Source organism: Equus caballus, chromosome 7 (assembly GCF_041296265.1).
Source record: "Equus caballus isolate H_3958 breed thoroughbred chromosome 7, TB-T2T, whole genome shotgun sequence".
Classification (NCBI taxonomy): domain Eukaryota; kingdom Metazoa; phylum Chordata; class Mammalia; order Perissodactyla; family Equidae; genus Equus; species Equus caballus.
Genome location: NC_091690.1, coordinates 80,494,405 through 80,511,340, shown reverse-complemented (window position 1 = coordinate 80,511,340; position 16,936 = coordinate 80,494,405). Strand labels below are relative to the sequence as shown.

Below are 16,936 nucleotides of genomic sequence, written 5' to 3'. Positions count from 1 at the left end.
ATCTGGGGTTTTCAAAAGTAAAATATGAGAGCAGGTAGAGGGTTGGCAGAGGAGATGGGCAGAAGCTGAAAAATTAATTGGTCCCTAGTATCAATGCTTCCAGCCAGATGGGGCCACATTGCATGGGAAGGAGTCCATTTCCAGAAATCTGTTTCTCCCGGACAGAGCTGAGCAGCTGCTGTGTTGAATGGAAGAGAGGCTGTGCCTGGGCTCATGGTCCATTCAGCTGGTTTTCAACTCTAATCCCTCACTGGAGCCTCCCCAGACCTGCACTCCTGCACTGGGGCTCAGCACTGGGGGAGTGCATGAGGTGGGCATCTTCTCATTCAACTAGACTGTGCCTTTCATCCTACAGCCCTGCAGCCCAACACAGAGCCTGACACAGGATAGCGGGGCTTAAGTGAATATTTATTGAACAAATGATTTAATCAGTGACTCCATGAAGATCTCCCATGGCTCTTGCCTGGAAAGAAGACTTTTTTCACTTGTGACACTGCCCCTTTCCATTCCTCAAGTAGGAGATGCAAAACATGTTAATTAAGCACCTACTGGTTGGCAGACACTGTACTGGGTACTTGTGCCTGTATTATCTTTTCTAAACTTCAAAACAGCCCTATAAGGTAGGTATTATTCCCATTTTACAGATGAAAAACCTGGGGATTGTCATTATGGGAGTTCCAAGGTCTAACAACTACTGTCAGCTTGGGTTAAATTCAAGTTCACCTGTCTTCAAAGCTTGTGATCTGCCCTGTAGCACTTTGCTCAGGGGGAGATTCCATGCTCACCTGGAATCACTGAGCTGATGAAGAGACGCCATGGAGAATCCTCGAGGAAAGAACCAACCCTGCAGCCTGAGCCATCACGTGCAAATCTTTAACTGATGCAGCCACAGCCTAGCAACTCCATCACGCTGGGAAAATGGGTCTGCGTCAGGTCTCGAGCTCTGGGGAGATCAGCTGGGCAGGCTCTTTGGAAGCTAGTGATGGGGACCAGAGTAAAAGCGGTGGTGTGCTGAGCACGCAATGGCTAAGCCCTGAAGTGGGGTGACTAGAGTTGCAGGCTCTGTGCAGAAAGGCTGGATATTGGAAATGGGTTTTCTCAGCCAGTGAGAATATCTACTTGGGATTAATCACTTTTAAGTCTAATTGAAAATGGTCCCAGCTCAAATTCTATCTGGAAAGTTGGCTTTTGAGTCCCAAAGTGAAATTTAATAAATGCAGTAAGCTCTGAAGGGAGCTGGCATGCCTGAAACTGACATTTACTATATGCTGGATCTGTCTTCAAAATTCTCAGGGCTCCTGTGGTTCTATTTGTTGTTTTAGGGGAGAAAAGCAGTTAGTTGGATATTTCCTTCCCCATATAAGTAAAAGGAACATTATTCTTTCTCCTCACATCTATTGTAGGACAGATCCTGGCTGGGATACCTTGATTCTGAGATCTAAATTCTGGAATATACTTGTTCAATATCTTACTTTTCTCATTATCAAAGTGGACGATGTGGTCAAGATGTGAGTAGAGCCCTTGTCTGGAAGTCACAGCTCTGGAGCTCCGTCTGGACTCTAGCACCAATTTACTGAGTGATCCTGGATCTTGTCTGGCTTTCAGGGCTGGACTTGACGAGCTCTAAGAACACCAAATAACCACCAAAACCTCGTGTTTCCTGAAGCTAGTGAAGAGTCACCCTTCACTAAGCGTATTGCTTGTAAACTACAAATGCTGAAAGGGGGAGCAATCTCTGTCCCTCAGTGGGCAGGCTTTGGGGCTTTGGGAAGATCCAAAGAGAGGTAACTGACGCAAGATGCTACAACCTCAGAGTCAGGGAGGGAAATGACGCTTATCTTAATGAGCAGTTCAGCTGGAGGGGCTCTAATGGCCTGGGGTGAGAGTGGGAGGCAGGGGGTGAGATCTCAGCTACAGGAGCCCGGCAGGTGAGGTGACTGCAGTTTGCTCATTCCAGGTGCTGAACAGTGTGTTCAACCATTGTGGGGTCTGTTGTAGGCAGTGACCCAAGTCTCCCAGGTGGAGGGCAGCCTGCTGAGCTGGGCTGAGCTGGGCTGAGCTGGGTGTGCAGCAGGTGCAGAAGTTGGAGCTCCGGAGCCCTCTCGGCAGGATAGCTTTTTAGTTCATGAACAGTTTCCTCACCTTAATTGGCTCTCTAGGGCCCTGGGGGTAGCACTGTCACCTCGGAACAGTACATGTTACTGGGAGAGCAATTCCCCTGGTAGTGGGGAGGAGGAAGGCTGTGTTTTGGGGGATGTGCTTGCTGCTGCCAGTACTGCTTGGAAGGCTAAAGCTAGAATAGATTTGCTGGGGGAGAGTGTTTGAGGTAGCTGTGATTGACAGACAGGGTCTTGGAGGGGCCTCTTATCTGCCAGAACTCTCTCATCCAAGGGGGACCAGTCATAGTTGATTGCTGTGAAGGCCCAAGAGCAGGAAAGACCCTTAGAGCTTATCTCTAACCTTTCACTGTATAAATGGGGCATCAGGAGTCCAGAAAGGTCTAGAATCCTGCTGAAAGTCACATAATTGGTCACTTACAGAGCCAGACCAAAACAATGCAGCTCCTGTGCCTGGCAGTCCATGACTTGCCTGGGTTCGAGGGCCAGTAGGACCTACAGACCTAGAGCAGGATGCTACTCTTGGTGCCCTACTGTCTCTCTCTCTCTAGGCCCGGTTGGAAATGGGGCCAGTGGCTTTGCATGGAATGTGCCAGTGCATTAGTCTTTGGGTTGACTCGAGATTTGAAGTGAAAAGAGATAGAGGTGCCACTCTATCAGACGAAATGAGCCTGGACTCATCCTTCCTGTGCCTTCTGCATTCCACTGTGGTACTTTTTTGGCTCAGAAAGCTTGTTTCACAGTTGGGTGGTTCCTGGGAGCATGGGCTATGAAGGCTGTGGACCACCCATCTCCAGTCTCAGCCTGTCACCTGGCTCTAATGCCCATATTCTGACTCTTGGCTTGGATCTCCTGCCTGGCCCTGCCCCACAGTTCCTGAATCCCCTGCCTGACCTCACTTCACCTATTGCCTCTGTGGGTTTTACTCCCAAATCCTCTAGCTTCAACCCTGATCACTCTCTCCTATTCTGGGCCTGCATTTCTACCTACCTACAAGGCTCCCAATTGCTTGCAGTTTAGAACAGAAACTTGGCATGGCCTTCCAGGCTCTTCCCAATCTGACCCTAAGAGCCTCATCTCCTGTCACTCCTCTACACATGCTAGCTTTACCAGCCTTTCCTTGAGAGGCCTCACATTTTGACATCTACAATTCTCTGTTCATAATGTTCCTGCCTCCTGAAATGCCCTTTCCTTGTTAGTAACATCCTACCCAAAACTGAATGTCCAACTCAAATGTGACCTACCTATCAGAACTAGAGCACACAGGCATAGGGGTTGACTTGGAAACAAGCAGGATCCCCATTCCCAGAACTGAACCCCCCAAAGTGAGACTAGAATAGTTTAAGCAGTTGCTGTTTTAGGATGAGGGTCAGCAAACTTTTTCTGTAAAGGGCTAGATAGTAAGTATTTTTGGCTTTGTGGGCCACACAGGCTCTGCTGAAACAACTTGACTCTGCCATTACAGCACAAAAGCATCCGTAGACAATATGGAAATGAATGGGCATGGCTGTGTTCCTATAAAATTTTGTTTGTACAAACAGACGGGCTGTAGTTTTCTGACCCTTGCTTTAGGCTCTGTCTGGGGCTGTTGGGTGGGTTTGAACCTGTGGGTGGAATCAAGTAGGAAGAGCTGTGCAGGAGCCAGGCAGGATTAGAAAAATGTGGAAGGGAATCGCAGGTAGGGAATAGTGTTAGGATGAGGCACGTGGAGGAGAGGGCAGGAGGAACAGGAGGGAGTTAAATTTGTCTGGAATATGGGATTACTTGAAGGAAAGAAATGGGAACTCTGTTTGGAAAGGAGATTTAGGGCCAAATCATGAAGGACCTGAACTAATTTAAGCTATTCTGTAGACAGTGGGGAGCCATTGAAGGTTATTGGTCAGTGGAATATGGTCAAATCTGTATTTTATTCTTACGCGTGTGAGAAGAAGATTGGCCCTGGGCTAATATCTGTGCCCATCTTCCTCTGTTTATGTGGGACACCGTGACAGAGTGGCTTGACGAGCGGTGCTAGATCTGCACCCGGGATCCGAACCTGTGAGCCCCAGGACTCCGAACTGGAGCGCATGAACTTAACCACTATGCCACCAGGCGGCCCCTCAAATCTGTATTTTGAAAAAGTCATTCTGGCTGAGTGGGAAGAGTGACTGACTGGAGGAGACAGGACTGGATGCAGGAACACCTGCTGGCAGGCTACTGCAGTTGTCCAGGCCATTGGTTCCAGATTACTGGTCCTTGAACCAGTGCTAATCTGGATGCCTAAGAATTATTTGGGAAACTTGCTAAAAATATAGATTCCTTGTCCCACACCCACACCCAAGAGATTTGGATTTGGTAGACTAAGGATTTCTAACAAACCCTCCAGATTTGGGAATCACTGGTCCAGCAAGGCAGGATGAGACCTGATCTTCAGGGGCTGTGGATGCCAGAGAAAGTAGGACCTAGGTAAGATGGGATTTGTTAACTGCCTTCTTCCTTCTCCTGTTACTGTCTCTATTCATAACAGCCCATCCACTTGACTCCTTTTTCTTCTCACACCACCACTCCCCCCAACATCCTATTTTGGTCATGTCCTATCACTTCTCCTTGAAATGACTCTTGTCGCTTTCTATTTCTACACTCATTCAGGATCCCATTAATGCTCAACTGGACAAGCCTCCTTTCCTGAGCCCCCTCTCTTCAGTCCATCAGTATAATCATAAAGCCCAGCTCAGTCACTCTCCAGAGCCTTTCTGGGCTGCCTTTGCTTTTAGGATAAAGATCAATCTCCTTAGTTTAGCATTCAGAGCCTGTCAGGAGCTTACTCTCCTGCCAGTCTTTCCAAGCTCATCCCCTGCCACTCCCCCTCTGTGCTTCTGAAATTTTCCTGTACTCTCTGCTTTTGCAATTATCCTGTGCTTGTAGGCTTGCCCCGTCCTAATGTCTTTCCTCCAACTCGACCCTGTTTTTCCTTTCCTTTTTTCTCCCTGCTTGTGTGTGACTGTATCTCCCTGGGGGGTCGAGTTAGCTGCCAAGGGACACCTCCCAGGACTTTTGTGCATCATAAATGTGTGTCTTCTCCATCTGAAGTCCTAATCCTCCACTTGTGACGGACAATTGGTCACTATGGCAACTGACTGTGACGTCACAGGATAAGGACTTCAGGTGAAGTGGCAGGAGCAGGTGAGTGTGTAGGAGACATTTTAATGTCTGTCGAAGGCCCCCCCACAAACCCTCCTTCAGTGCCGGGGGCACGGAGGGATATCTCGGGCTCCTGCTGATTTTTAAAATGATGCGGTGAGAGTGTGTGCCTGGCATCTGCGTGCTGCAGCAGTGTGGGGCTGACAGAGTGTGTCAACTTGAGCTCTGGCTGTGCAGGCACCGCTGCTGCGTGAGCCTGTTATTCCATTCTGGATTGCTATTTTGATACCCAGATTGCATCATTCTTCCTACGTATAAACAGGGGGTCCCCAGGGCCCTGCAGCTACTCACTTCACCAACACTGTTGTTGTGATGAGCTCTATTTAAATGAGCTGCCGGATCGGGGCAGGTTCCAGCCATACATGAGCACTGTCATTTTGGGGAACATGGAGGGCTGAAGGATTTTTGGATCGAGTCTTAAAAGGCTGAGAGTGATGGCCTCCTGAGCCGTGCAGAGGGCGACAGAGCTAGTTGCTGAAAGTTGAAAATCTCGTTTTCTTTCTTCTGAGCTTCTATTCCAAGGCACCCAGAGGATTAGGAAGGAGATGCAGCTAGGAAGAGAGTCGCCTCTTTGAGGTCTCCCTCTTGCTGTTCAGTTTGGGAAAATTGCTGCAGAGCCTTCGAGATAAACAGGAACAGGAGGAGTCAACCAAGCCCTTTCTTGCAGGAGCATCTCAGGTGAGCTGGAGAAATGCAGCCCTGGCTGAGGATGCATCAGAGAAAGGAGAGGATCCAGGCTGCTCCCCCAACCCCACCCAGTACCCAGCTCCCCAAGGCTTAGGCCCTGCAGCCCAGCTGGCTGCAGCATGCAGGGCGGATGTTCCTGGGCACTTGGTAAGCACCATCCTCTGTGACTGGTGGTGGTCTCATCTGTCGCTCTTCTGACTTCTCTCCCAGGTGTTGCTCTAATCATAGGGCAGCAGGGGCCACAGGTAAGCCTCCTGGCAGCCAGGGGCAGGAGCAGCAATCACCTTAGGATCAGAATCTGCCTTTCTAGCAGGGACTGTGTGTCTGGGGAATGGGTGCAATGTGTTTCTCGAAGGTGGTGCTACTTTGAGTTATGGGCTAGATGAAGGCTTCAGGGGCTTGTGTGGTGGGGGCCTTACTATGATACCCGGTACCCTGGGCTGCCCTTGAGTGGGAGGACAGGAATGGTTAATGAGGATGGCCAGCCTGCCAGAGGATACCACCAGTGCTTTTTCTCCTTGCATAGTGACTGACAGAGGCATAGGGAGGTAGAATGTCTTACTTGTGGATACGGAGGTAATCAGGGACTGCTCAGTGGTGAAGGTACCATCTACGTTTTACAAGTGCTCTGTGGTTTTCAGCTAAGTCCCTCCCTCTCTCTGGGCCTTCATGTCACCATCTGTATGGTGAGGGAATTGGTTGGTTGAACAGTGAAAAAAGCTGGGTCTGAAAGCTAGGTCTGTCCAGCTTTGGTTCTACAGGTGAGAGCTGGCAGAGGAGCATCAGTCTGCTTCAGAGGATGCTGCTGCTCTGTTAGAGTCAGAGCTTGGGCCCCAGCTACAAAGTTTCATGTTGCCCTGGACAAGAGCTGTAGAACGAAGGGCTTCTTCAGAGGGTTGCTTAGCACTGGGCTCTAGCTTATGCACCTGGGGTGTATGTGTCCCCACCTGGTGGGCTGAGCTGACTCAGTGCTGGCTTTCTGAGACCTCCTTGGGATTTCTCTCCCACCCCAGCCCTCTGGTGCCCAGGTTGCCTCGGGATTGCTGTTCATATCTGAAGGTGGACTCCCCAGTCTTGGCACCCCTCCCTTGCTACCTCACCAAGTCCTGAGCCCAGCATACTCTCTAGGCCACAGCAGTAGTCGTTGTAGTGCCAAACCTCAGGCTGCAACCTACGCCTGCTCATGGGTCCTTGAGTGGATATGGGAGTTAGGAGAGGCAAAATGTGTCCTCCAACTCACCATCAACCCCCAGGGTACCTAGGTATCAGGACACCCTTCTGTCTATTGGGAATCTGCCCTCTTCTCTGCCAGAGTGGGACTACATCATAGCTGCCTTCAGAATCTTTCTTAACTTCTTGGAGCCTCTTTAAAACTGAGTGGGCCTCCTTTCTCAGCTGGATGATACAGGGGACAGAGCTGTTAGGCTCAGCCACAGGGGCAATGGGCGCTCTCTCTAAGGCACTGGTCCTCAAACTTGGTTGTGCATTGTAATCACCTGGGGAATTTTAAAAAATACTGATTCCTGGATTCCACCTCCTGAAAGTCTGATTTGATTGATATGGATGTGGACTGGACATCAGGATGTTTCAAAGCACCCCCGTATATTCAAATATGCAATGATGTTTGAGAATCACTGGTCTGTAGAATGAAACTGCCCCCAGATTTATTTTCTCCTGGAGAAAAACTGCTTCATTTGCCTTTTGTCAAAGATCATACTTTTTAAAACTCTAAGCACAGATGAGGCTGGCTCCGAGCTCCTTCTGTTTTCCCTGAGTCCAGAGCTGGGTCCAGGTCATCATTAGAGTCTGATCGTTATTATGGAATATTTGACAGATAATCAAATTTTCTAGTTAACTAAAATAAATTACCTTTTTGATTTACACTTGAATTAGAGAGCAATGTAGCATGATGGAAGGGGCTGGGTTTTAGAGGCAGAGAGACTCGGGTTCTAATCATAGTTCTGCCTGTGCTTCGTATGATCTTTGATGGGCGACAACTTCTTGGAGCCTCAGTCTTTCTAGCTATGAAATGGGGACAATGCCTACCTGTCAGAGGTGATTTGATGATTAAATGAGATAACACATGTAAAGTGCCTGGTGCAGGGAGAGGTGATAGAAGAACAGTCTGTCCCACGCCTCCCAGGGACCAGGAGCGTGCACTCTTATCACAGATGGACTGAACACCCTCGGCTCTCAGAGCTGCTCTCTAGGCCTCTAGGTCCCCTGGAGGACCTCTGGTGCCTGTGACGACTTCATGCAGGAGGCAGAAGCCCCGCCTCTTCTGGGATGGTTGTGTGGCCTTTGGGTTCAGGCTCTATATTTCTCGGAACTGATGTTCCTGTGTATGAAATAAAAGCTCAAGGCAATTGCTTGAATAATTCAAATAGAAAAAAAGCAATATATCTAAATAATATTTTATGTAATATATGATTTAAATATGTTATTAATTAACTAAAATAATGTTAAATATTATAAATAGATGTTTGGTTATTTTGTGTACATCCACAGCCCTAGGAGTTCGTGTATTTCAATTGTCTTAAACAAAAACTTTGTTGTATCCTCATTGAAAAATGGAAAATCCTCCTAAAGAAAAAAGCTCAAGGTTGACATAGCTTGATGGGAGTTAGGGACTTTCTGAGGGAAGATAAGAATTTCTGGGCAATGATGTGGTTACACAAAGAGCACATGTCCTTGTGTCCACTCTGGCCCCACAGCTCCAAGGGACCTGCTTGCTCCACTGCCGTGGGTCTCCACCTCTGCTCTCTGCCACAGCGGCCCCTCCTCAGACAGGATGAACTTTTAGATCGAGGCCTCACCTCAGCCACAAGCGTATCCCCTCACCTGCTGACAAGGGTAATAGCCAGCTTGCTGTTTGGCTGTCTGTCCCTTCCCACCTAGCCTAGGGGAATATTCCTGAAGCCTGGCTGCACTAGGCAGAGGAAGAGGGTTGGATAATCCATACTTCCCTGATATTCCCATTCCCCTTATTTTAAGGATGTAGAAACTAAGATTCAGAGAAAGGGGTCACTTACCTAAGGTTGCATAGATAGTGCCGTTCCTGGACCTAAACCCACGTCTCCCATTTCCCAGCCTTTCCCCAGCACCACACCTCTGCTCTAGATCACACCTGATTCTTTTATCTTCCTAGGCTGGCTTTTTTTCCATCACCCTGAAAACTTACTGGTGACTTTTTACTACTTTCAGTGGTCTTCCTTGCAAGGAATGCACATGGAATACCCAAACCCAAAAGAAACACAATTGTCCAGTCTGCTGAAAATCATGCAGCAGCTTTTAGTACAATTGTAAAGTATTTTTATATGCAGACATATGACCAGATAGTTAAAATGCAATGTGCTATTTGTTATAAGAAGGATATTGAGGATGCTGTGGGAGCCCAGAAGACGGAATAACTAACTCATCTTGAGGGAAATCAAGCCTGCTTCTCAAAGGTGGAATGTTTGAACAGGTTTGAAAGGATGAACAGGAGTTTGTCTGAAAAGGAGGGGAGCAAGAAAGCGTATTTCAGGGAGAGGGAACAGTGTTTTCACAAACACAGAGTTATGCAAAGGTTTGGGATATTCGGGAGACAGCAGAGATCTTTGGTATGGCAAGGACAGAGTATGTGTGGCAGATGAAGCTAGAGCTGAGACTAGAGAGATAAGGCCAACTTGGAAAGGGCTGGAGTGCCAAGCTGAGAATTTTAGCCTTTAAGACCAACAGAGATGGAGGATGTGTGGTGAGGCCTTGTCTGATCTTATTCAGTTATTTCTCTTTTTTCATGATGCTAATGAGGCTGTGTTACCACGACTAATGTTTGGGCATCTGGTACGAGGAGGTTGGAAGCCTTGTGGAAATTATTTTCAACAATTAGAGCAGCATTTCTGACCTGAGGGTAGATGAGGAGGGTCTCCCCAGGGCGAGCCAAATGAAAGTGAGGGACAGTCACCTGATTGCCCTGGATGGTGCCTCTATGGAGAGCATCCTTCTCCACCTCTGGCCAGTGTTCTTGACAGGCAGGAGAATATCCAGGAGATTCCAGATCCAGTTCTGTCATTAAAGTCCATGGCTCTGGGAAGGAGGGGGAGGTTTTTTTTTAGGGGAAAGTGAGGGGAGGAAGAGTATTAAACTATTATTTTGCATGATTTTGATTTTGATTTTGCTGCATAATGAGCCACTCCAAAATTTAGTGGTTAAAACTACAGCTAAACTTTATTCTTGATTATGTAGCTTGGCAGCTTTAGCTAGAATTCTCTGGGTGGTTCTTTTGGGCTGGGCTGGGTTTGGCTAATCTCGGCTGTGCTCATGCCTGTGTCTATGTTCAGCTGGTGAGACAGTTAGAGCTAACTGGTTTATGATGGCTTCAGGTGGGACACCTGAGACATCTGAGGCCTCTCTCTGCATGGCCTCTCATCTTCCAGCAGTCTAACATGGGGTTGTTCACAGGGCAGTCTTAGAGTTCTGAGAGCAAGAGCAGAATCTCACAAAGCCACTTGAGGTCTCGACTTGGAACTTGCTGCCTTCTGTTGGTCAAATCAGGTCATGAGGCCAGCCTAGCTTCAAAGGGTGGAGAACAGACTCCACCTTTTAATGGTTAGGATTGCAAGGGCATGGATGCAAAGAGGGTAAGAATTCGTGGCCATTTTTTCAATCTATGTCTCAGACTCTCTGACTTTCATAACTTGGGAGAGTTGATAATTGAGGTTACTGCCTTACCATGAGTGGGATATGAAAAATTTTTTGAATTCCAAGTCAACATTCATGGAGGATCATGTGCTTTCTCAAATATTATCTAATTTAGTCCTCACAGCAACTCTTATTTTCCCTTTCTATTTTACGTATGAGGAAACTGGGGCACAGAGGAGTTAAGTGAGATTTAGTGACTTATCCAACCAAGGTCAGTGGGTGGGAAACCCAGTATTTGGACTTAAGTTTATGTGACTGCAAGTCTAGAGCAAATACCATTGTATCATTTTGATGATAAGAGGCAGAGAATACTGTAGTGGAACTGCTGCATTCACTGCCATAGCCAGCCTCTTTCCAGGTTGTCCCCATCCCTGGGCACAGGCACCTGGCCTTACTGAGGAGGCTCATTTCCTTGCACCCAGTGGGCTGACTCCTCTTGGGGTGGGCCTGAAGAGCACTGTAGTCTCCAGAGTGGCAGTCTCATGCTGCTTATGTAGTTCAAGAGCCCACTATGCTGAGGAGTGTTTTTGGAGACTGTTGCATGTCTCTGGGGAGAGGGAGTAGGACAAGATGTTCATGTCCATAGGTGAAACATACATATATGTGGTATACCCAACCGAGCAAAGGCCGAGCAAAAGCTCTCTGAGCTCCAGGGGCAGACCCATCAGCTATAACAAGAGAAAAATAACTCTTAGATGAGCAGGCAGGGGGGCCTACCTTTCTCTGGCTAGAGCCTTCTGGAAGCTCTAGCTTTGAGATCTTTAAAGCAATTCTGCTACGTGGTGACCTTAATGGCTGGAGCTGTGCCCTGGGCTAAACTGACCCCCTGGAGCTTGGCCAGTAATGGGAGCTGGGCTCTTAGGGCTGTGGAATGAGGCATGGGAGCAGCAGGAAGGAACCCATTATCAGAACCAGAGCAGGCTTGGGCCTGTAGTAGCATAACTTGTGGGAAGGGGAAGAAAGTAGAAGCAGGCAAAGACAAGGATGTGAGGAGGTCTGTAGGGTAGGCCCCTAATGGGATGGTCATGTCCAGAGTACCTGGATGGTAATTGCAGGCTGTGGCATCAAACATGGTTCATTTTGGCACCAGTGGTATCAGCACATACCTAGGTGTTGTATATTAGAAAGCCTCGTGTCTAGGCCTTAATGTTATGTATAATCTGCCATGTCTCCCTGACTCTGTTATCTTTTCCTCACTTCCCAGAGTTCATCTCCTGTCCTGGGTGTAAGCAAGTGTACCTTACCAAGGATGTAACTGAACATTTTCTTCTGCAGTGCTTTTCTACTGGGCAACACAAGATGGCCAGGGTAAGTCAGCACAAGGAAAGAAACAGCTAACCTTTTTCAGAAATCTGTGGGGCCCCTGTCTATAAGTCTGTCTGTCTACCCATCACTCTGTCTAACTTGCTACCCCTCCATCAATTTGCCTAATTATTCATCCATCCATCCATCCATCCATCAATCATTCTGTCCAGAAGAGAATCAAAATGTTTGAGTTGGGGAAAGCAAAATGGGAGTGTTTTTTCTCTCTTACAGCTCTCACTGAAAGATATCCATACTGAGCTTTTATTTCCTTCTTTCTCCTCCTAAGTTGAAACTCATGCACCAGCCTGGATTAAATGGGTTCATCAATCTTGCCTATATTTAACAACTAATACCTTTTTCTCGAGTTTCTGAAATTTCATATCACTTGCTGACTGGTACCCCTTCTCTTCCTCTTTCCACTAGAGTATTTTTGCCACGACATTTTATTCATTTGACAATTTACTTGCTTCAGTATCTAATTCTTATTGAATGTGTGATGTGTATCAGGCGCTGTGTTGGATGCTAGGGAGACAGAGACCATGTTCTCTACCGTCAAGAAATTCATAGTTTAGTAAAACTCATTTATCTTCTTTTTTCGTCCTGCCATGGATTTGTCAGTTGCCAGTGTGAGGACAAAGCTGTCAGAATCCAGATCAGTTTGGTGGCCTGTTTTATTCAGCCACTAATTTTTTCCACATCTCCTCCTTTCCACATATTTTACATCAGCCCTTCAAGATACTTGCTGACGAAATGCATGAACACTTTGGCTAGGAGAGGACTAGGTACTCTTGGGCCTGGCAAGCCCCAGACCAGCTCTTTCTTGGCTGTATATGATCATCTTTCTGTGTACTCCCACAGCTGCGGATCCCTCCTCTTTGCAGGCACATTGGATTTTCTGCTTTTCCCTGTGCCTTCCCATTTTCCTCCCTTGTCTGCCTGGTGAACTTCTCTTTGTCATTCTATCTCCAGCTCAAATGTCACCTCTTTATGAAACTTTCCTGGTCACTCCTAGACCAAGCTCCTGGAAACCTCCCTGTGCTTCCTCAGCAGTCGGTGCGTCCTTTTATCACAGCATTCCCATTGAACGTCTACCACCCCATCCAGGCTGTGTGTGCCTTGAGAGCAGATCCTTGCCTTATTCACTTGAGTATCCTCATCTTCAGCACAGGATGTGTGTGAATAGCCCCTGAGACCACTATTCTTTTAGCCACAAAGGGTGCTTTCCTTCACAAGCCCCTACATGTCACTCCCAGGCAGCTCCCCAGAATTGACTGCTCTCCAAAATAGTGGAGAAACAGCCCTGCAGGACCCTAGTCCCTGGAGCATTTACCACTCATAGAGGCAGACCCAAATGAGGATATTGTCAGTAACTCCTGAACTCTCTGCTTCCAGAACTGCTCTGAGTGCAAGGAGAAGAGGGCAGCACACATCCTCTGTACCTACTGCAACCGCTGGCTGTGCAGCTCCTGCACAGAGGAGCATCGGCATGGTCCTGCCCCTGGGGGCCCGCTCTTTCCCCGGGCCCAGAAGGGATCTCCAGGTATCACTCCCCACCCCCAAGCTCACATGCCCTTAAGCACTGCTGAACCCTAAAACCCTGGAGCAAAGCTCTCTGACCTTGTTTCCCCGCTGAGGGTGAGGGTAGAAGTGGTCTCAGACCCTGTCTCAAAGGAAAGGCATCTCCTGCAGAGTCACAGTCACAGTGTCAGTTCACTGTAGGCTCTGTATTGAGTGAGGAGTCGGGGAGCATGGGTGAGGTGGTTCAAGGAGGCACAGTCTTGAGTTATGATGGAAGCTAGCTGAGTTCCCTACTTTCACCTCTGTTTAGAGCAATCATGCCTTATTTCTATTTAGTTTCTTGATTAATTAAACACCCTGGATCAGGGCTTGTCTATTTGCCCATCCAGCGCCATTTGTTTTAAATGACAATCTTTTTGAAAGTCTTATCCCAAGGCCCTTGAACCATGGGAGGGGTTTTTCCCTTGTCATACCCACAGGAACCAGAGTTAATGATCCATGTGATCTGGCTTGGAGCCTGGGGAGGCTGGTTGACTAGTTTCAGCCCCACCATAATGGAATCCTGGTTAACGAAGAGGTTTAGGTTGAATTTTAGAGGATTCATTCTTCCGTAGGAGATCATGTGCTGCAGTAGCAAGCACCCTCCTTGGCCTCTGGCAGTAGTGGGATGCCTGGGGCTTGATAGTGTGTTATTTCTGGACAGCTGGGCAAGTCCAGCCAGGCTAAGTCTGCATTCCTCCTTGTGCTCCTGGAACCTCACTGTCCCAGGGAGAGGCCTCCCCTGTCTGCACCACCTTTCCTCAAGCTCTGTGTCTCCCCTGTGTCCACTGAGGGCTGAGGGCTGTTCAGCAGAGCTTAACTGAGAGATCTTCCTAAACAAGAGAAGCCCACTTTCTCCATCTTCTCTGGCAGGAGTGAATGGTGGTTCTGGGGACTTTGCCTTGTACTGTCCTCTGCACACACAGGAAGTGCTCAAGCTGTTCTGCGAGACCTGTGACGTGCTCACATGCCATAGCTGCCTCATGGTGGAACACAAAGAACACAGGTGGGGCTGGCTGGCTGCCTGAAGGGGCTTGGGGAGGGCTCTGGGGCTCCCTACTTGTGAGAGCACTGGGCTCCCAGTGCATTAAAATCCTCTCTCTGCCCAAAACAACTTTGGGCTGATGTTTTTCTCTGCTCCTGTTGTGGGGCTTCTCTGGAGAGGCCTAAAGGGCCAAGAGCCTGCAGTATCTCTGACTTTCTCTAGATGTAATCCCAGCCTCCATGGACCTGGCTGAGACAATGCAGTGTGGGAATTCTTGCTTGACTGGCATGCTCAGAATAAGACAAGGCCTTCCTTAGCTTTTTCTCTGCCTTCTTGTCTAGGTGCAGGCATCTTGATGAAGTTTTGCAAAACCAGAGGATGCTTCTGGAAGGTGTGACTACACAGGTGGCTCATAAGAAATCCAGTCTACAGACATCTGCAAAGCAAATTGAGGACAGGTAGCACAAGCTAGCCCCTGGCCAGCCCTGGAAATGCTCTCTTCCCTCACATCCTGGATCCTGATACCAGGCTATCAGATGTAGTACTTATGAATAGGACATGCCATTAAGTGGGTGTGGGCATATGTCCTAGCAGGTACATGTCCTGGCCTTAGAGATCTCAGGACAAGTGAAAGGGCTCCAGATCATCACTTCGTGAATGGGACCAAGCTGGTTCAGGATGATCAGAGTGAGTCTGGGCCAAACTGAAAGTGGCCATGAAATAGCCAAGGGTAGGTGCTTGAGAACAAGGTACAGAGTAGACACTGGGGGAGAGAGTGCTGTTTATCAAGAGGGTGCAACAAGTCAGTGGCAATCTGCCCTTTGTCACCCCTTTCTCAGTGTTTTCTGTATAAATCCACAAATGATAAGAAATCATCTATATTTTATGTGGCAGGGGAATTAGTAGATACTGAGAGCTCATCATGTGGCAGGCACTGGTTGGGCATCATACATGCATTATTCTGTTCAATTCTTACAATTCTTTGAATTGGGGTTATTTCCACCTTACTAATGAGGAGGCTGAGGTTCAGAGAGGTTAGGTGACTACTCTGAAATCACACAGCTAGTTAGTGACTAGCTGGGTTTGGAGGCTAGGTCTATGTGACTTCAGAGCCCATGTTCTTTCTTTTTTTTCACAACTTTACTGAGATGTAATTTGCATACCATAAAATTGTCCCTTTAAAATGTACAATTCAGTGGTTTTTAGTATATTTCTAGAATTGGGCAACCATTATTACTAGCTACTTTTAGAACATTTCATCACTCCAAAAAGAAACCCCATATACATTAGCAGTCAATCACCATTTGCCAAACATCCCCAGCCCTTGGCAAACACTAGTCTACTTTCTGTCTCTGCCCATGCTCTTTTTACTGCATGGCACTCTTCAGAGGAGCATCCTCCTCTTTAAGACAGCAAATTACATGAAGTCATACCTGAACTCACTCTTTCTGTCTTGCCCCTAGTGCTGTGTGAACTGGTGAGCTGCTGGGTTGACCTGGGTGTGGACCTGAGGTTTACCTAGAGAAAAGCAGATTGAACTTTATGCCATTGGCCCACTTAAATCAATGGGCTGGGTTTTACAAAGGGTGGGGTGGTAAAGGAAGGTTCTGGTATCTTTATCTTTAGTCCCTACTGGGCCCTGATCTCAATAGGCAGCCTCCAAGTTGTTGGCTCTTATGTCTGCTGTCTCTAGGTCCTCACAGGCCTGGAGGGAAGGGCTCACCATGCTCTGTTCCATCCTGTTTACAGGATTTTTGAAGTGAAGCATCAGCACAGGAAGGTGGAAAACCAGATCAAAATGGCCAAGATGGTTCTGATGAATGAGCTGAACAAACAGGCCAACGGGCTCATAGAGGAGTTGGAGGTATATGCGGGCAGATGGACCAGATGGATGGGTTCTGCACTCTCACTGGGTCAGAAACTGGGCACATATCAAACTAGTCTCAGGGTGCAGAGCCACCTGGGCTGAAATTCAGATGTGCAGTTGCCATAGCTCTCTGCTGCTCCCTATATCTTAAAATGTCCAGTCTAATTTTGGGATGGTGGCTCAGTAAGGGCTGGAAAATCAGTTCAAACTCCCATCAATGCTATGACTCTAAGGCAACTGCCTTCCTGGACTATGCAGGGTTATAACCTTGGAAGAGAGAGTCATGAAACAAGTTATGCCCAAGAGATGTAGACATGCATTCATTTATCACCCACTCCCTATTTTCACTATAATATCTACCCACCCAATCTCCCTCCCTTCCTCCATCCTTCAGTGGCCCATGGCAGCACTCTGTCCTGCTGTCCTCCTCTCAGGGTGCAGTCTCATCTGATTCCAACAGTGTTCATACTGATATACACAGGCCATCAGACTTCCCAAGCAGTGGACCGCAGTCCAAGAACAGGATCTGAGACTCTTGTCTTCTCTCTCCATTCC

General features: G+C 47.8%; 1 protein-coding gene across 19 annotated transcripts in view; it reads left to right on the top strand.

Annotated features, from left to right (window-relative positions):
- Positions 1 to 16,936, top strand: part of TRIM66 (tripartite motif containing 66) — a 58,893-nt gene that overhangs the window by 13,564 nt on the left and 28,393 nt on the right. For 5 of the 19 annotated variants that reach the window (XM_070274671.1, XM_070274673.1, XM_070274672.1 and 2 more), the window contains 5 exons: positions 11,872 to 11,975; positions 13,365 to 13,512; positions 14,403 to 14,535; positions 14,856 to 14,972; positions 16,264 to 16,378. In XM_070274671.1, coding sequence (XP_070130772.1) covers positions 11,872 to 11,975; positions 13,365 to 13,512; positions 14,403 to 14,535; positions 14,856 to 14,972; positions 16,264 to 16,378 — 617 coding nt within the window. Of the gene's footprint in view, positions 1 to 4,987; positions 5,394 to 5,433; positions 6,132 to 11,871; positions 11,976 to 13,364; positions 13,513 to 14,402; positions 14,536 to 14,855; positions 14,973 to 16,263; positions 16,379 to 16,936 lie in introns of those variants that run through there. The other 14 variants (XM_070274677.1, XM_070274675.1, XM_070274679.1 and 11 more) reach the window with 9 other exon arrangements.